Genomic DNA, 20,077 nt, shown 5'->3' on the forward strand with positions numbered 1-20,077 from the left:
TTATGTACGATCGTTGATTGCAATGCTGGAACATATTGTATGCGTGTAGTTATTTATGTATGATCGCTTAGTTATTTATACTTGATCGCTTAGTAATTTGTGCATGATCGCTCAGTTCATTATGTACGATCGCTTAGCCAATTGTGCGCATTAGTTTAGATAGTATTAAACGATAGTCTAGAAAATCTATACGATCATTTACAAATTCTTTACTTAGTTAGTGAATTAATTACTTCTGTACGATCACTTAGTTATTTGTACGCGATCGCTTAGTTATTTATGGGCGATCACTCAGTTAAATGTGTACGATCGCTTAGCTAATTATGCGCGATCCTTTAGATATGATCGTATAGAACATTTAAACAATCGTTTAGAAAACTCTAGCCGATCATTTAGAAAATCTGTATGATCGTTTACATATTCTTTACTTAGTCAGAGAACTAATTATTTATGTACGATCGCTTAGTAATTTGCACGCCATCGTTTAGTTATTTGTGGGCGATCGTTTAGATAGTATTAAGTGATCGTATAGAAAATCTAAACGATCGTTTAGAAAAATTAGAAAAATTCTATACAATAGCCAATTTAACGATCGTTTAGACAATCTATACAATCGTTTAGAAAATCTATGCCATCGTTTACTTGCACATAATCTTAAATGATCTTTTACTTAGTTTTGGACGATTGCTTAGCTATTTATTTGCTTAGTTAAATGTACAACACCAATTATATTCTACAATTTTAGCACAAATTTATCACAAAAAATATTAACATAAATATTTATTTGCTCACAATTGGGCAACATATTGTTTCCTATACAATCCCATATTCACCTGTGTTAACTCAGCCCAATCAGTCCCAGTTACAAAATATTCTATAAATTTAGTACAAATTATTCCACAATCCAGAGACTTGCCCCCTTGGAGGGTCGCATTCAATCTCCTAACTTCCCATTCCCCATACTCGAACTTCTTATGTTGTTTGTCGAATCTGACAGAAATCAATATGGACGATATTGCTCTGGCCACATTCATCAGATGACCCTCAACTATGTCGCCACCGATGTAGTTTGGCATGGAGACGAATACAAAGATTGTGCACTCTTGTAGATCGATGGCAAGCATAAGCCAGTGTTGTTTGATGTTGATTGGCCCAAATACGAAGTCAACGTCTTTCCATGCTGGCTCGTATTCTTTGTAATGTCCAAGCACGTAGTCAAGGAAGAAGCGAGAGTCCACCCAAAACCTCACGTGTGCTTCATCATCCAATCAGCCTGGCACTTTGCCATCCTCTATTTCAATACCGTTTGACCGGATCTTAAAAGCAACACCCTCTGGCTTGATCAAAGCATCCTGGGAAAGGCAAGATGTAAATACTTGCTTGAGTTAATAGTAGTTTCAACAGATATGTGAAATTTCCATACCATGAAGCTCGAATCAATGACCGTGAATCGAGTCGTACAGAGATCAGGTTTTGAATGCAACTTCTGATGTACGTGCATTAAAAGGAGATCCATAGTCTGGTATAACAAAGAAAAGTATAAGTTGAGCTTAAAAGATACTAAAGAAAATTATAAACAATCGTTTAGAAATACTAAGCGATCGCTTATAACTTTCAATGCGATTGTTTATTAGAATTCTAATTCTAATCGATCATTTAGAAACTTCTAATTGATCGCTTAGAATTTTGTAGTTTAGAAAATTCTAATAGATCATTTATTAGAATTATAATTCTAATCGATCGTTTGGAAAATTCTAAGCAATCGTTCGAGAACTCTAAGCGATCGTTTCAAAAACTCTAAGCGATCGTTTGGACAACTCTAAGCGATCGTTTGGAAAACTCTAAGCGATCGTTTGGAAAACTCTACGAGATCGTTTAGAAAATTCTAAGCGATCGTTTATTAGAATTCTAATTGTAAGCGATTGCTTTTTGTGAACGATCGTGTGGAATTTTCTGAACGATCGATTGGAATTTTCTGAACAATCGTGTAGAATTTTCTGAATGATCGATCTTAGTTAATGAATTAACAGAAATACTCACGTCTCCATACACCCATGTATTATTCTCAAGCGTTCTGAAGAAATCCTTGGTCCTGAATGTATATACTACCGTCCGCTCCTTGTTTTTTGTATTAGGACTTCTTTTCCATTTATTGTATGCATTCCACATAACATCAGGGACTGGGAAGCATGGGTCATAGGAACGAACGGTCCTTATGGGGAACTCAGGTATAGGATCAAGGGGCATAATCCTTCTACTATCGACCTCAAAGACAAGAAAAAAGAAATGTGGTGCTTGAGGAGTTTTAAAAACTAGAAATAATTTTGGTATTTCGCATGAAAAAATAGAAAAAATTTTAAATGAGGTAATTGGTTGAAAAGTTTTTGGGTATTGGGCCCTTTGGTGAAATTTTCCGCTGAGATCTGTCTGAAACACTTCATCTCGATCTCTATCTCGTTTTGCTTTCGATTTCGACTACTGAATGTGATCTTTACAGTCCGCCATTAGTTCATGATTCTAAGATCTTGAGCATGGAGTCCCAGCCTTCCCAATCGGGAAGGTCCCCGACTGACTATTCCACCCTCGTTAGTAGACAAACGAGTCTTGGTCGAACTACTTCCTCCTCCTCCGCTAAATCCAACTCCGATGCCAGCAGCCAGAGCTTGTCTTCGATTCTCAACAACCCGCACGCTGGAAAATCCGATGCGTCCTGGGTTGGCTGGTGGTCGTCTTCGTCCACCATCAGCCCACCTGAGTTCATGCCCCTGGCTTCCACCATAGCCACATCCGAAGTTACTCGATTCGATTTTAACAACTACACGGCCCTGATCTCGGATTCTTTTAATCGATTCGAGGACATACGGAACCATTCCAGCAAGGAGAACGGTGGCTTGGATAGCATTGGTGGCCAGGGAGAGGCCCTTGTGGCTTGTTTGAGAGAGGTTCCCGCGCTTTACTTCAAAGAAGATTTCGCATTGGAGGACGGGGCGACATTCCGTGCAGCGTGCCCCTTCTTGAACGTATCGCAGAATTTGGTGCTGCAAGAGAAGCTTTCGCATTATTTAGATGTGGTGGAATTGCATTTAGTCAAGGAAATTTCACTGCGTTCCAATTCTTTCTTCGAGGCTCAGGGGCAGCTACAAGACTTAAATGTCAAGATAGTGGAGGGGTGTAGCCGGATACGGCAATTAAAGGAGACCATACGGCTCTTGGATGCTGATTTGGTGGATTCTGCCAGGGAAATTCAGGAGCAGAATGCGACCAGGAACAATTTGTTGGCTCTTCAGCAGAAATTGAAGCTTATTTTATATGTTAATCAGGCCATTTCCGCTCTTAAATTGGTACTTTAATTAGTTCATTTCATCATACGTATGGCACAATTTACTTGCTATGTTTTTCTTTTCTTTTGCTTCTCGGATGTGCCTTTCGTTCCTAAGTTCTTACCTCGTGTACTTGGTTGTTTTCGGTGCACTAAGTCGTAGCAAATCGCAATTGTTGTCAGAGTGCTTGCTTTTACGTTTCAATCCGAAGGCTTGAAAGCTTATAATTGAATCTTTTAGCCCATGATCCTATGACCATGTTCAATCTCGAAGCTGTTACTAATTCATAAAGAATGAAATTTGCAAGTACTTCTACATTTGGGAAGCTAACGTATTCAGGACTTGTGCAGTAGTTTTTAGATTAAAGGTCTTGAGATCACCAAGGCAATCCAGATACATCGTTATCCTATGAAAATAAAGCTTGTATGGTTCTTCTGTTAAGAGGTCTTAACATCCAAGATAAAGTTCAAATGAAAAATTTGTGCTCGTCTTTCTCCAAGTTGGTGTGTCAGGTGAACAGATTTAGAATAGCCGGATCACCTTGTCGTTTAGTCCCTTTTTAGCATGAGATTATGGACAAACCGTGTTGAATTCCTGCCGAGAGAGACTGTACACATTATTCTGCTTTCTGCTTTTGTCATGACTTCTAAAAGAAAGCCAAAATTTTGTGGCTCAATGCCATTAGAGATATTTTGTGGGAGGTTTGGTTAGAAAGAAATATGAGTCTTTCCTGAAGAATAACGCTGATGGCTTCATAATGAATCATAAGTTTTTGCTTCCTTCAATTGTAATATTTACCCCCCTTTCTCTTTTTCTTTTGAAGATTAATATAATTTTTATTTAACAAACTGTGAACCAGACTTGTGAGTGCGAAAGAGGAAGCATATAATGTGTAACTTCTCTTTCCTCTTTATAAAGGTATGATATTGGCCATGGATTCATATCTAGTAGTGATGGTCGATCTTTTGTCATACAGCTAGTAGCATCAGCAGATTGTGCTGGAGCTTTGGATGTGACTGATGATTTACTACATCTTCTGGTATTTTCTCATCCTATGAATTAGATAGTTTTATTTTTTAGATCTATAATGTTAATCTGTCCTGTACAAGTTGAGTTCCATTCATATTTTTGGGTGATGATAGTGTAGTGCTGATATGCTCTATACTGTCTCGACTTTTGAAGTAAGAAATACCTAAAATTTAATGACAATGGAGGAATAAATACATGAATCTAGGAGGATATCAGCCTTGTAAGAAAGCAAAAATGAGATGATCGGGATGCCAAATTATTCACATTATGGTTAAGAAATTTAATTAGTAATTCCTGTTCCTATTAGTACTGATTCCATACAAATCTAAGTAATCTGTTAATGGTACTCATCAAGATATGGTTTCTAACTCTGCCCTGAAACAACAAACTTGGTTTACGTTTTTGTTTGATAAATTTATTTCCATTCCAAAAAGGTACTATATTGGTTCAGACTTCAGATCACTCAAATTTTTCTTGGTTGATCTGAAAACTGAGTAAATCCTTCTTAGTTCAGTTTCTTATGTGCTTTAGGAGGGTGATGAACTTGCTGGTCTACATTGCTTTCGCCACTTACGTGATCATGTAGCAGCATCAATTGAATCCATAACCAGGTAATATTTCTAACTTATTGTTGTACAAGTGAGAAACAATTAGGAAAGAAGAATTAGACGTTTATAAACATCCAATTACTTTTTTTTTCCTTCAATCGGGAACAAGACTTTTTCATCGGAATAATGAAATGAGTCCAAAATACAAAATACAAGATACAAAAATAGAAAATACAAGATCAAAACCAAAACAATACAATGAGAGAACTGAAAGACTACTCCATCTAAAATAAAAGAGGCTTTGCTAATCAAAGAAACCACAATTAATAAAATATGCAACTGAGACGACATCTAGCAGAGTATTGAACTTGAATCTTCAAATGAAACTTTGGGAATTAAAAGGTGTTGAGTGTGAATTCGAAACATGAACACGAAGTATGAAAAGCTGGCCTGCGACGCTTACTTCAGCCTTACTAGAAGCCAAAACTGCAGAGGAAAAAAGATCTTCTGAATTAACAAACCCAAAACTTCAAAAATCTGTTGAGAAGACTCGCATATTCCAAAACAAAGGCCATACGTGGAATTAAAGCAGCAAAATGGTTGTAAAAATAGATACTAAAACTTCAAGCTGAGCGAAGAACATCCAGTTACTTCTTTAGTACAGAATTGGGGGAATTCCATCTGTCACTATAGCTATCAGCTTTCCATTTTGAACCATGCCATATACAGAGAGCATTAACCGTCAGCATGTTAAACTTAGTCCCATGCCTGTACCAAATGACGTAAATCATGAGCCGTAGGTTGGTAGAAATGGCTGTCCATTTCATTTCCTTCTTTTTTTCTGTTTTATTGATGGAAAAAGCTCTATTATTTTGTTATGTTTCTAGGATGTCAACAGGTTCTAATGCATACGTATAATTTTGCTTCACTCATTGAACAATTAGTATTCATTTCTTGATTCTTGAAGCCATTTTGTTTTTTAAGCTAAATCTTAAGATTTATCACAATTTATTTATTTTTATATAAAATAAACTAAGTCCTAGATAATTAGTTCGAATCTGAGACATTTTTAAATAAGAAAATGAGCTTTCATTGAGAAATATGAAAGAATATACAAGGACAAGAAAAGAACCCGCACAAAAGGAGACCAAACCTACTGAAAGGGCCAATCCAAAAGGGTAACGTCTAACTGATAATCCAAAGAACACCCCACAAATCCTCCACCTCTCTGAAAATCATATTACTTTTTAAAGCCAAATTCATACACCATAAAACTGCAAAAAGCAAGCCTACCAAAAAAAACTCTCCCTTTATTCTTAGGAGGGTACAACACAACCTCCTCCATCATGGACGTAGAGTTTCTATTACGCTCAAAAGAAACCCAAACGACCGTAAATCTAGCAACCCAAGAACAAATGATCAATATCTTCCAACTCTATTTTGCATAAAATGCACCATTGAGGACCAAACACAAAGAAGAATGCCTCTGAATATGAACCAAAGTGTTGACTTTGCTATACAAAACTTGTGAGGTGAAAACTTTAACCTTCTTAGGAATTTCAACATTTCAAAGAGAGGAGAACACAGAGGCTTCTGAGGAAGGATGGAAAGTACCCAAAGACTAAGCCCTTCGAAGGATTTGAGAGCCAAAACCGAGAATCCCTTCTTCCTTGGCTGATCTGAGTATCATTTTTCTTTTTAATAAAAAACTTATTTTCATTATCAAAAGGAAGATACAAAAGAGGGGAAGAAATGGAACCATACAAAGACAATTAGCATGGCCCATGTGCAAGGATGACATGCACAAATCGAGAAATGGTCTATAGTTTGATGTGAATATCCTTAATCAACTCTAGAAGGGATATGGCCTCTTGTGTTTTAAACTAGTATGATACACAAGTTGTATCGTACAAGTGAAATTTCCAATAATGCCCTGCGGCGCTCCCCCCCCCACCCAAAAAAAAAAAAAAAAAAAAAAAATCAATCGTGAACTTGAATAGTCCAGTTCAATATATGAATTGTGAGGAATGAAACAAAATGGACTATCCCAATTCTAAGAAACGTAGAGAAAATAAGATTCAATTAAATATTTTATTAAACATCCCTTTAATACTCTTTTAAACTCATTGAAAGAAAACTGGAAACTTCAAAGAAATTGAAAAAAAATAGCCCGTCACAAAAGTAAAGCAGAGCGTGTAACAAGCATAGGTATAGGGTTTTTGGAAGAAGAGTAGCATAGGCATGTAGTGGGACAAGGCTAAATGGGAAGGAAGAAAGTTGGGATTTTTTAAGTTGAAATGTTGAATAAATGGTTGGAGTCTTTGGGTGATTGGGGTTTGCAACCTAAAGTTAGAGTGTTAATGATCAAATTCAACAAAGGCTATTCAGTGTCTTATTTAGAAGGAAAGAATAGCTAGAATTTTCTCAGATAAGTACAATTCTTTTGATTATTTTTGTGTACAGTTCAAGGCTTCCAATTAGGCTGCCAAATTCTAGATGTTATTCTTGTCGCTTCTGAAGCTATGGATGAGTGGCACTGTTGTGAGAAGAAAGGTGCTCTCTTAAAACTAGACCTGGAAAAGGCTTATGACAAAGTGGACTGGGCTTTTCTCGATGCTATTCTTAAACTTAAAGGTTTTGGTAAGAGATGGAGAAAATGGATTTGGGGCTGTCTGTCCTCGACCAACTTCTCTATTATTGTTAATGGTAGACCAAGGGGTAAGATCCTTGCTAAAGGGGGTTTAAGACAAGAGACCCCCTCGCTCATTTTCTCTTCACGATCGTGGGGGATGTCCTGAGTTGTCTGGTGCATTTTTGCAATGAAAGGAAGGTCATTAGAGGCTTCTCTTTTGGTAACTTGTTCTCTGAGTTAACCATCTCCAATATGCTGATGATACTCTTCTGTTATGCTCTTGGGAGGAGGGTAACTTAATGGCTTGGTGGACCATTGTCAATCTCTCTCTTGGGCTCGGGATTGTCTCTATACACATCTAAAACCTCTATTATGAGTTTTCTGGTGCATTTATTCAACATACGGCCTCTTGGTGGTGCACTAACTATACCAATTTATTTTGTAATTATAGTCTTTTGATGATCTCTAACAATTGGAAAGCTCTTTTGTATTAGCTTGTTGGGGAGGCATCTTCTCAACCCCTTGCCCTTAGGCTGTTCCATTGTTTTTTTTATGGAATGTACATGTGTGTTTCTTATATAAAAAAAAAATACAGTCCATGGCTTCCAATTGGAGTGGCCAACGCAAGTTCTTTTGTAACTCCACCTTCCTCATTAATTTTGGTTGGAAGGTTTTTTTAAAGGTTGTAAAAAAATCTTTAGGTTCTTCTTGGTTCTCTGGAATGAAAGGTTTTTCGTTTCTTATCCAAAAAAAAAAAAAAGTGTTGAATATATAGAAAGGAAAAAAAAAGAAAAGAAAAGAAAAGAAAAGAAAAGAAAAAAGTAGCGCATAGATGGAAGGAGGAAGGAAAAGTCTGGGAGGCCACAAGAAATGAAACGTTCAGTCTAGAAAGTTCATTTTAGTGGAAGTGCAGGGCTCGGGCTTTATTATGACATATTTAGCTATATTTTAATTTCTGATTCGCAAGTTAACCATATTGATTACCTCCATAATTGTGTGAGATAATTGACCACTAGGCCAAACTGAGGTGACGAGTCTATCCCCAAAAATCATAGACAAAATGAGATTTCGTATTTATGATCTCTTGGAGAATTGAGCTATTTGGTTTCTGTCCCACTCATAGTTTGAAATGTTCAGTTAAATGTAGAACTGTAACCCTGTTGATTCTGCTGTAGACTGCCTGTAATAGAAACAAGAGCATTCCACTCAATGACATGCTAAGACAATGCCAGGTTAAATATATTAAAAAATTATACTTTTACAGAATAGCATACAGTTATTGTTTCTGTATGACATGTAAGATGTTGATTTTGCATCTTATTGTTTTTGTAACTTTAAAAATGAGTGGCTAGCATCTATTATACATTATTATTATTTATATTTTTTTAATTCCCTCCAGAAACTGTTAACATATTAGTTTTGTGGTGTAGCATTCTTTCAGCAGAATTTATGCGTGCCTCAATTCATGATGCTGGAGATGTAGATATCGGAATTATAACTGAAACAAAAGCGTGGGCTTCAAATTTAATGAATGGAAAGGATGAAGTAAGTAAAATATTGGTATAGAAGGCCTTGAAAATATTTATTCTTTTGGTTTTCTGGTTTATCTTTTACTAGTTAGCTGAACTGAAGGATAGCTAATATGATATAACCTAAATCGAACTAGAATAGTATTGAAATCTAAAAGGTAAGGGGTACAAGATAACCCAAATATTTGGGTACTTGGAACCTCCTTTCTCTAGAGCTAACTCAAGCCTTAACCATTTAAACTTCGTCTTGGATCTTCTCGTTTACTAGCTTCTTCTTGGAGTTCCCAATCGAAGCTTTTTTCGGATTACTCTATTTAAGACATTTGTCTTAATTGGATCACTTTTGTCTTTTCTATGTAATCATGTACTCTTTAGTTTTATCAAGTGGACTTCTTTTTTATAAGGATATGATGAGGGTGCTAAGGTTGTGTCAACCTAGTTGAGATAGTCGGGTGCACCTGCCTATATCTCCTTGGTTAGTTGTATATTTGCTCTTTTATTTCTTGTACTTTGAGCATTAGACTATTTTCATTATATGCTAAGTTTTTTTTTTTTTTTTTTTTTTTTTTTTTTTTTTTTTTTTTTTTTTTTTTTTTTAAGGGAAAAAACAATTCTTTGCCTCCCTCCTTCCTCACCCTCTCTATTTATTTATAACCAAATAGCATTACTAACTCCCTAGCTAATTACTTATATACCTTTAATAGCGATGAAAAAAATATATATTCCTATGCCCTTAATAGCATTCCTATCAAATTAGCTACTTACTTTGCATCTTATTTCTTTTATCGTTATTACTTGAGGACTAGTTTTATAATTTTGTTCCATGTAACATGTGTACTTCAAACTGTGGCAGGTCAAGTTGGACGAGGAAGAAACCTCCAACTTCCGCGATCGTCTTCTTCCTATTATTATTGGATTGCTCAGGACTGTGAGTTCTCATTATCCTACTACATTGTTTTGGTTGAAGAATAATTTCTTGTTCCTTCCTCTCTGTTGGACGTTGGATCCTTCATTTGTACATGAACATCCATAACTATCAACTACCTTGTCATTTTATCTTGATAATTGTAACAGTCCAGACAGTAACTGATCACCCAAAATCTCACATTAACAATTCTTACTTCCTCCCATCACCAAGGTTTATGCAATGGGTTTGTTGTGATAATCTGTCTTGTGGACAGTTTAAAGATGTTGATATGTACACTTATTCTCTAGATGTGGTTTTGATATGGCTTGATTATGAGCATTAGAGTTATTTAACTGTTGGTTTTGAAGCTTGTTCTTATTATCCTTTATTGTAACCTTTGTAATCTTGTTAAAAACTTTGTTTCTTGTTTAAGAAAAGATATGCATGTGCTTAATTTTCAATTCTGAACCTAATTTATTGCATATATATGATGAATTCTCCAGGCCAAGCTTCCTTCTGTCTTGAGGTTATATCGTGATGCAGTTACGGCTGATATGAAAACTGCTATTAAGAATGCAGTGGCAGAATTACTTCCTGTTCTTCTAATCAGGCCTCTTGACTCAGATTTTGCACCTGGGGAGAGAACGATGGATGCAGATGGTGAGATGTTGCTGAATCTTGATAGTCATCTGTCTGTACAACACCAATGCTTGATTAGACTTTTTTAATATGTAACAAGATAATTTCCTCCATATTTCTTACATGATATTAGTAATTTTATTGAAGATGATGAAATACAAAAGATTAAATTGAAAAGTCCAACTGAAACCAATAGCCTGAATGAAATCATAAGGTGATAGGCTAGTTAAGCTTTGAATTGTCACGACAAATCTAGTGTCCTTTAGCCTCTGTTGGATTTATTTCCCTTTTCATTGTAAAATATTCTTTTACACATACACATGTATGTATATTTTTCTTATTAAAATATCTTTTAGCATGATGTTGTGTGTCATCCAGTCAGCAATTTTAAAGTTTCGTTGATGCTTCTTTAATTTCTTGATGTTCTCTAAGTGAATGATATTATGATTAATTTATGACAGGTGGAGGTGTGTCACTTGCAAGCAAGCTGAGGGGCCTGTCATCTGAAGGCTTTGTTCAACTTTTAAGTGCCATTTTCAAGATTGTACAGGTAATTTTACTTGCTTAAATGCTCTCCATAATACACTTATTTGTCCTTAATTGCTTCTAATTACTTATATTATTTTTTTGAAAAAGGAAACAAACCTCTTCATTAAGATAATGAAAGATGTTACAATATAATTGAGAGGACACAAGAACAAGATAAAAGGATTAGTAAGTGCACCCGGACATCTCAACTAGGTTGACACCTCCTTAGCACTCTCATCATATCCTAAATAGAAAAGTAAAGATGACAAAACAATGACTCGAAAGCCGTGCCTAGTACAATGAGCTTACACAAACGTAAATAGCCTGAACAAAATACATTCAACAGAAGAACTAGAGTCATTCAAGGGTTATTAAGAAGTAGGAAATATGAAGACGTTCCAGTTGAGGCTGATGTCTTGAATGGAGAAATCTTCAAAATCTTTGGATAGAGAGCACCAAGAAGAGGCATTAATACGGGCTGTCTCGAATCTGTACGTCCAAGGAGAAGCTTTGTCATGAAAAACTCTTTGGTTCCTTTCGAACCATAATTCTGATAACAAGGCCTTGACTGCATTGATCCAAAGTAATCTAGACTTCTTTTTCAGTTTAGGACCAATCAGAATTTGAAGGACATTAGCCTTGAAGTCATTACCGAAAACCCAACTAGTATTAAAACAATTAAGCAAATAGAGCCAACAGTTTTCTGCATACACACATCTGAAGAATAAGTGTAGCAGATTTTCAGAGTCTGCCAAACAGAGAGAACAAGCCTGTGGTGAGATATAGTGAGTGGGGAGTTTCCGTTGCAAAATATCTGCACAATTTAGCAGTCCATGCAACATTATCCAAATCGTAATGTTTATTCTCCTTGGACTTTTAGATTTCCACAATGCCAATTCTAGGTGTTTTCCAATTGGAGATGCCAAGGATAGATGTTTGACAAGGGCTTTTATTGAAAAAGACCCATTCGATTCTAAGGTCCACCATCTTTTATCTGGAACCAAATTTAGTGTAGAAGTGGAAAGCTATCCAATAAGGAGTTGGAAATCTTCTAACTCATCATCCTTCAGTAGTCTTCAGAAGTGAATGGACCATGATTCAAGTGCATCATCCCAAAAATCATGGACAGCTCCATCAGGCTTAGTAGAAATGGTGTAAAGTCTTGGGAAGGAGGTTTTTAGAGGAACAAAGTCCAACCAAGGGTTGTTCTAAAAAGCAGCCCTTCTACCGTTGCCTATTTTAAAAGCAACCCTTCCAAAAAGCCTTCAAAATCGAAGTCCAATGAGAAGCATGAAAACGAATAAATGACCATATTTCTCTAACATCTCTCTCAACCTCTCAAACACCCATGCTATTCCTCTCACCCCACAAAACCCAAATAATAGCACAAGCACAAGCACACCAGAGAAAACAACCTCTCTCTCCAAACGGTAGATTGAGGAGGATCTCCTCGATCATATCTCTAACATCTTTGTGGTGAGCACACATCATGCCAAACGTCTGGAAAAAAGAATCCCAGACATACTCGCAAAATCACAATGTCAAAGAATATGATCCAGTCTTCCTCTACCCTCTCACAAAGAATACAGAAGAAAGACCCAACCATCAACGGATCTTCCTCACAAGCTTGTCCAACATAACAATACGGTAGGTTGCTGGTTCTCTTTAAATAAGCTTTCTGATTCTGGTTCTTTATCTCAATAAGTTCTTCTGATTCTAGATGGACATTACAGGTTCAGTAATTGTTGTTTTTGGCTTTGTCAGGTTGAGTAGTGGGTTCAACTGTTTTAGGAATGGCTTTCTTTGGCTCTAAGATTGCGGTTTGAGGTTTAATGGCGTGCGCCTCTGTTGGAAGAACTGGGGGGAGAGGAAGAATTTGTTCCAACTAATTATCTTCTTTATCAATTTCTTCTTGAAAAGGGTTAAGAAAGAAACACTTTTATTAATGTTGAAAATAAAAGAAAGAAAGAAACACAAGATTTACGTGGAAAACCCTAGATCAGGGAGAAAAAACCACGATAGAGACTGATTTTTATTATTAATTCTGATACACAAAGTACAAGAGAATAGGCCAAATAAATAGACTAGTGGGAAGCCCTAGGGTACAAGCAATTACTAAAATGCCTCTAGGGTTACAAGCTGTTTTTCGACACTCCCCCTCAAGTTGGAGCATAAATATTAATAAGGCCCAACTTGCTGACACAGTAATCAAAGCTTTGTCTCATTAACCCTTTTGTGAGCACTTCTGCAATTTGCTGGTTTGAGGGAACATAAGGAATGCATATACTTCCGTTGTCAAGTCTTTCCTTGATGAAGTGCCGGTTGATCTCAACGTGTTTTGTTCTGTCATGCTGAACAGGATTATTTGCAATACTAATTGGTGCCTTATTATCACAGAACAGTTTCATTGGGAGCTCATTGTCTTGATGAAGATCTGACAACACTTTCTTCAACCAGATTTCTTCACATATCCCTAAACTCATGGCTCGATGCTCAGCTTTCGCACTACTTCTGACCATAACTCCTTGTTTCTTGCTCCTCCAGGTCACCAAATTACCCTAAACAAATGTGCAATATCTAGAGGTTGATTTTCTATCAGCAACAGACCCTGCCTAATCAGAATCAGTATAGGCTTCAATGCAACGTTTATCAGACTTCTTGAACATCAACCCCTTACCTGGTGTATTTTGCAGATATCGTAGGATGCGGTCAATTGCTGTCATGTGTTCCTCACAAGGAGCCTGCATAAACTGATTGACAACACTAACTGCGTATGAAATATCAGGTCTTGTATGAGATAAGTATATCAATTTCCCAACTAACCGCTGATACCTTTCTTTATTGACCGGGACATTGTTACTAGTATTTCTAAGCTTTGAATTATATTTAATCGGGGTGTCAGCAAGTTTGCACCCAGTCATTCCTGTTTCCGTTAGGAGATCAACCGTGTATTTCCATTGAGACACTGAGATTCCATCCCTTGACCGGGCTACTTCCATTCCGAGAAAGTATCTTAACTTCCTAAGGTCTTTAATTTCAAATTCTTTGGTCATCCTTGCTTTGAGTTTTACAATTTCATCATCATCATTACCGGAGTGCACAATATCGTCAACGTACACAATGAGAACTGCAACCTTCTCTGAAGTTGACTTCTTTGTAAACAGTGTGTGATCTGAGTGCCCTTGGGTATACCCTTGTCCTTTGACGAAGGTGGCAAATCTGTCAAACTAGGCTCTCAAAGACTGTTTCAACCCATATAACGACTTTCTCAGTCGGCAGACTCACTAGGAGGATTCATGTAGACTTCCTCCTCAAGTTCTCTATCGAGAAAGGAATTCTTTACATCCAGTTGATGCAGAGGCCAATCTCTATTAACTGCAACTGATAGCAATACTCGGATAGTATTGAGTTTTGCTACGGGAGAGAATGTCTCGGAGTAATCTACCTCAAAGGTTTGAGTAAACCCTTTGGCAACTAACCTGGCCTTGTATCGATCAACAGTCCCATATGACTTGTACTTTATAGTGAAAACCCGTTTGCATCCAACTGTCTTGTGTCCTTTGGGTAGGATCACCTGGTCCCACGTTCCATTTTTCTCCAGAGCCCTCATCTCCTCTATAACAGTAGCCTTCCAAACTTCAGTTCCCATTGCTTCTTGTATGTTACTCGGTATCACCCTTGTATCTAAGCTAGTGGTAAAAGCCTTAAATTCAGATGATAGGTTACCCTATGTCATGTAACTATGCATAGGGTACCTTGTACATGATCAAATACCTTTCCTTAGGGCTATTGGAAGATCAAGAGAAGCATCATACTCCTTCATACTGTCAGAATTTCCACTGTGATCACTAGTCTCCTCTGCCTGGGTTTCATCTTTAGAAATCACCACCTTTTCACCATTATCTCTCATATCACTCACATTTTCTAGAGCTGTGTCTGAATTGTCATTCACTGTCGTCTTCCCATCTGCTATAGTGGTGCTGTCAGCACCTTTTCCTCCTTTTTCCTCTCTGCACTCGTTAGTCTCAGTACAAGTATCAATCTCATTAATTTCAAGAATACATGTACCTAATGTCGGGTTTGACTCATGGACCGGAGCTGGAGATGCAATAGGTGACGCTGCTTCCTTCCTGAGATTCTTCCTATAGTATGTTATCCGTGGGATTTGATAAGTAAGGAGGATAGGACCGACATGTTCGGGAATAGGAGATGACTCCAAGGGAACTGTATATGTGGACCAGTTAGTCTCTTCACTAGATGTCTCCCCCTGAAGATGGCTAATAGGGAAGAAGGGCTGATCATCAAGGAAGGTGATATCTATGGAAACAAAATATTTGCGAGAGGATGGGTGGTAACATTTATACCCACGCTGATGGAGTGGATACCCAACAAAGATGCATTTTTGAGCACGGGGGTAAATTTCGTGCGGTTTGGACCATGGGAGTGAACAAAGGCAACACAACCAAAAACTCGAAGTGGTACATCGGAGACTAAACGAGTAGTAGGATAGAACTCTTTCAAACAGTCTAATGGGTTTTGAAAGTTGAGGACTCGGGAAGACATTCGGTTGATTAAGTGAGTAGCAGTAAGGATGGCATCACCCCATAGGTAAGAATGATTTTTACAATTCTGGGATTATTAATGTGAAAATGAATGAGACTTATATCTGTTTGATACCCAAGAAAGTTGACTCGAGATCTGTTTCTGATTACAGACCTATTAGTCTCATTCCCCATGCTTATAAAATTATTGCCCGTGTTTTGTCAAATTGCTTGAAAAAGCTTCTTCCTTCTACCATTTTGCCCAATCAGCTTGCTTTTGTAGTTAATAGATAGATTCTTGATGCTTCCCTGATGGCAAATGAGCTCATTGATGATTGGACCTCTCGGAAAAAATCAGGGGTTGTCTTAAAACTGGATCTTGAGAAAGCTTTTGACATAGTTGATTGGGACTTCCTTGATTATATACTCCAAGTTTAAGGTTTTGGTTACCGCTGGCGTAACTAGATCAGAGGATGCATTTCTAGTGCGAATTACTCGATCATCATTAATGGCCGCCCTCGTGGCAAGATTCTTCCCTCACGAGGCATAAGACAAGGAGATCCTCTCTCTTCATTCTTATTTATCTTAGTGGCTGATTGTCTGAGTTGTCTTATTGATCATAGCTCTGCATTGGGTCATATTAGTGCACATCCTATTGGCCATTCTGATTTTACTTTGACTCATTTACAGTTTGCTGATGACACTTTGTTGTTCTCTACTGCTGAAAGAACTGCCATACGGAACTTGTTTGACATTGTCCATATTTTTTAGTGTGCTTCTGGCCTTAAAATCAATCTTGCTAAGAGTGAGCTTCTTGGGATTCATGTCTCTGACTCTGATTTTGACTGGTGGTTGCGTTTTTGGCTGTCAAAGGGGCTTTTGGCCAGCTTCTTATTTAGGGCTTCCTTTGGGTGGTAGTTCAAAATCTGGTTTGTTTTGGCAGCCTGTGATTGAGAGGTTTCAGCATAAACTCCATAATTGGAAGTATTCTTATATTTCGAAAGGAGGTCGTCACACGCTTATTCAAGATACTCTTTCTAGCCTCCCTACATATTATTTGTCTCTGTTTAAGGCTCCTTCCTTTGTTATTAATAGCCTGGATAGATTGGATCGGGATTTCTTTTGGGAAGGTTCTCGTGGTGATGGTGGTGTTCATAATGTGAATTGGATGGTTTCTCAGCGTCCAAAATTATTGGGAGATCTTGGCATTGGCAATTTTAAGCATCGGAATTTGGCTGTTCTTGCGAAATGGACTTGGTGGTTTTTAACTGAACATGATGCTTTATGGAGGAAGCTTATTGTTGGCAAGTATTATTCTACTGATTGTGTTTGGCTCTCCCCTGTCAATGGAGCTTCTTCCAAATCACCATGGAGGTATATTTGTCTGTCTTCTAAGTTGATTGCTAATCGGGTTAGTCGCCGCATTGGGGATGGTTCATCTACGTCCTTCTGGAATGACTCTTGGCTTAGTTGTGGAGTCCTTTCTACCACCTATCCGCGGCTTTTTCGTCTTGTACAACATCCTGAGGTTACAGTTGCTAGTGTTTGGAACTCTTGAATGGCTCCATGGAATTTGGACTTACGTCGTAATCTTACCGAGTTAGAGATTGTTGAGTGGGCCTCATTATCCCTTCACTTGACACCAATCCGATTGCCTGCTGCCCCTGATACTTGGTTGTGGCCTCTTGATCCATCTTTGGGCTTTAATATTAAGTCTCTTATGGCTGATTTGGAGGGTGATCTGGATCCAAACTTGACTGATCTTTATTCGGTGATTTGGAAGGATAGATATCCTAAGAAGATTAAAATCTTTCTTTGGGAACTCAGCTAGGGTGCTATTAATACTGCTAATCGTTTGTAGCGTCGTATGCCTTACATGTTTTTTTCTCCATCTTGGTGTCATATGTGCCATGAACATGCTGAATCGTCAGTTCATCTATTTTTTCACTGATCTTTTGCTACTGGCATTTGGAACCTTCTCTAGCCTCATTTTAGTTGGCATTTCACTTGCCCTCATGATATTTATGATGCTTTGGCCTCGGTGCTAGTGGGACATCTTTTTGGGGTGGAACCAAGAAGGTCATTTGATTGGCTTTTATCCGTGCTTTCCTTTGGTGCTTATGGGGTGAAAGGAACATACGACTTTTTCATGATACATGTTCTTCTTATGTTTGGTTTTTTGAGTTAGTTTTATCTATTGCTTTTTCTTGGTGTAAATTACAGCATCCTTTCACTCATTTCAGTTTATCTTTCTTAGTTAATAATTGGCAATCTCTATTGTAATTCTTCGGGGTCTTCTCCTTATTCATATTAATAAAGTTTCTTTTACCAAAAAAAGATCATAATAAGGTTATAACTACAAAAGAATTTGGTGGAATTTGTGCACCACCAAGAGGTTGTATGATGAACAAAAGTCCAAAAAGAATCAAAAGAAAGAAACTCATCTTCAAACATTGTGCTATTTCTTTCTTTCAAAAGATGCCACAAAAGAGCACGGTTAGCACATCTCCAAAGATTTTTCCCCGCCCACAAAAGCTATTACCCTCCAACCCCACGATCATCCAATCATCAATCTTCTTAGGAAGACATCCAACCACGCCAAAGCGTTTTTTTTTTCTTTATTTGTGAGTGTCTTGGGCCAGCTTGTGCATGTCTCGACTAATCTCATGGGACAACCTTCCTGAACATTTAGATGTCAAGGAAACCCATAGGATGTTAAATCTTAGGTAGATGACCACCATTGATTGAAACCATGACCTCTTAGCCCTTTATCAAAGTCATGCTATTTATTTACCACTAGGACAACCCAGGATGGTTACCACTTCAAAGATATTGAAAAGCGAAGACCACTTTTGAACAGAATAAATGAAATTGTAATATTTGATATTTCTAGAAATCTTACTCTAAGGTTACTCTCTAAGTTTTCACCTTTCTGGAATTTTATCGGATGCATTATGATCTCTTTTCATTTAGTGAATGCAGGTACATTTGGTGCGCGCTGCAGAAGTGAAAAAGTCTATCGAATGGATTATGTGCAACCTTGATGGGCATTATGCAGCAGATTCAGTTGCTGCTGCAATTGCTACTGGTGCTGCAGCTGCTGGTACAGCTCAGGATACTGATAATCAAGGTGGTTTGCTTCTTCCACATTTACCTCAGCGAGTAGCTGCAAAGGTTACTTCCTTACAAGGAAAAGCAAACGATGCAGCAAATCCTTCAAATATGTCTAGAAATTTCAGGTTAAGTGTCGCTTCGTAATGGTAGTTTTAGGTTAATTAATTAGAGATGTTATACTTGATGTAAGACTCTCTCTCACTCTCTTCCTCTCACTGTTATATTTTGATTGATAAGGAAATATAATTTAGACCTTGAATAACGTGTTCTCAGTTCAACTTACAAATAGTGGTTTTTAGCCTAGGGCATTGACCTTCCTCAAAAGCAATCAGACTATAACAAGGACAACTTGTACTTAGGAAGACAGAGTGAGTGACAATCGGGAGTTCCTCTTCCATCCGCCTTTCAGAGATAAAGGTCGTGAGTTGTGGTTTGCAGGGTGTGTTCTTTGTTGTGAGACATTTGGAGGGAGAGGAACAACCACCTACAAAGTATTTAGAGGTGTAGAGAGGGACCATAGTGATATTTGGTCCTTGTGAAGACTTTTTGTAATTATACCGTAAAGATAATATTTTACGTAGCTGGAACTCTTCTATTTAGTGGAGACTTTCGTAGGTTTGGTTTTTTGTATGCTCTTGTATTCTTTCATTCTTTCTCAATGAAAGTAGTTGTTTCTATAAAATAAATGTATATAATTGTCCAGGAAAGCTTGAGAAAGAAAAAAAAATTAAAAATTAGGGACTCTCTTACTACTTACTGCCTTCCTGCAGCACCAAATCATCTTCGTTGTGAGTTGGGATAGTGAAGAAGATGCCTATGATACAGACAATCTCAGGTCTAAAAAGAAAAAAAGAAGAAGTCCAAACTATCAAGTGTGGTGCTATGAAGCATCATTCTGAATGGGCCTTTCATAACTTTATTGTGAATTTTGTTCCTTTTTTTTATTCTGATAAAAAAGTTTGCTGCTCGCTTGCTGAATATTTAATTTGTGATACCTTCTATTTTTTCTTTTTAACTTTGTTATTATCTCGACTGTTGAAGTAATTTGATTGTGAACAGAGCTGATGTACTGCGAGAAAATACGGAAGCTGTTTTTGCAGCTTGTGATGCTGCTCATGGAAGATGGGCTAAACTCCTTGGTGTTCGTATTCTTGTTCATCCAAAGTTGAGATTGCAAGAGTTTTTAAGCATATACAACATTACACAAGATTTTATTACTGCCACTGAAAAGGTACGCAAAGCTTTGTCTGGAATATGAACCTATAAGGATATAAATCCATTGGTAATCAT

General features: G+C 37.4%; 2 protein-coding genes and 1 pseudogene across 4 annotated transcripts in view; 2 read left to right on the forward strand and 1 right to left on the reverse strand.

The window, feature by feature from the left end:
• Positions 1-788: 788 nt before the first annotated feature.
• LOC150036938 (uncharacterized) lies at positions 789-2,247 on the reverse strand. Its single transcript, XM_090311681.1, has 4 exons — positions 2,041-2,247; positions 1,424-1,519; positions 1,304-1,352; positions 789-1,192 (listed from the first exon to the last, which is right to left on the reverse strand). Exons 1-4 carry the CDS (start codon positions 2,245-2,247, stop codon positions 789-791), a joined length of 756 nt encoding a protein of 251 aa, XP_090167807.1.
• An 89-nt stretch (positions 2,248-2,336) lies between these two features.
• VPS54 overlaps positions 2,337-20,077 on the forward strand; it is a 29,848-nt gene continuing 12,107 nt past the window's right edge. For 2 of the 3 annotated variants that reach the window (XM_090311773.1, XM_090311774.1), the window contains exons 1-9: positions 2,341-3,341; positions 4,297-4,359; positions 4,881-4,960; positions 8,960-9,074; positions 9,912-9,986; positions 10,469-10,625; positions 11,066-11,154; positions 18,656-18,912; positions 19,847-20,018. In XM_090311773.1, the coding sequence (XP_090167899.1) occupies positions 2,532-3,341; positions 4,297-4,359; positions 4,881-4,960; positions 8,960-9,074; positions 9,912-9,986; positions 10,469-10,625; positions 11,066-11,154; positions 18,656-18,912; positions 19,847-20,018 (1,818 nt within the window). In that variant the 5' untranslated portion in view covers positions 2,341-2,531. Of the gene's footprint in view, positions 3,342-4,296; positions 4,360-4,880; positions 4,961-8,959; positions 9,075-9,911; positions 9,987-10,468; positions 10,626-11,065; positions 11,155-18,655; positions 18,913-19,846; positions 20,019-20,077 lie in introns of all 3 variants that reach the window. The other variant, XM_039026187.2, reaches the window with a different exon arrangement.
• On the forward strand, positions 6,643-6,727 carry LOC120074851 (U6 spliceosomal RNA; annotated as a pseudogene).

The sequence above is a fragment of the Benincasa hispida genome, chromosome 3 (genome assembly GCF_027475165.1).
Source record: "Benincasa hispida cultivar pf3 chromosome 3, pf3_genome.v1.1, whole genome shotgun sequence".
NCBI classification, from domain to species: Eukaryota; Viridiplantae; Streptophyta; class Magnoliopsida; order Cucurbitales; family Cucurbitaceae; genus Benincasa; species Benincasa hispida.

Excerpts from the sequence above, each read along its gene's own strand:
- LOC150036938 (XM_090311681.1), bottom strand. The coding sequence starts at position 2,247 with ATGCCCCTTGATCCTATACCTGAGTTCCCCATAAGGACCGTTCGTTCC. Across the intron at positions 1,520-2,040 it reads ATACATGGGTGTATGGAGAC|ACTATGGATCTCCTTTTAAT; the intron begins GTGAGTATTTCT and ends TTGTTATACCAG. Across the intron at positions 1,353-1,423 it reads TCATTGATTCGAGCTTCATG|GATGCTTTGATCAAGCCAGA; the intron begins GTATGGAAATTT and ends TGCCTTTCCCAG.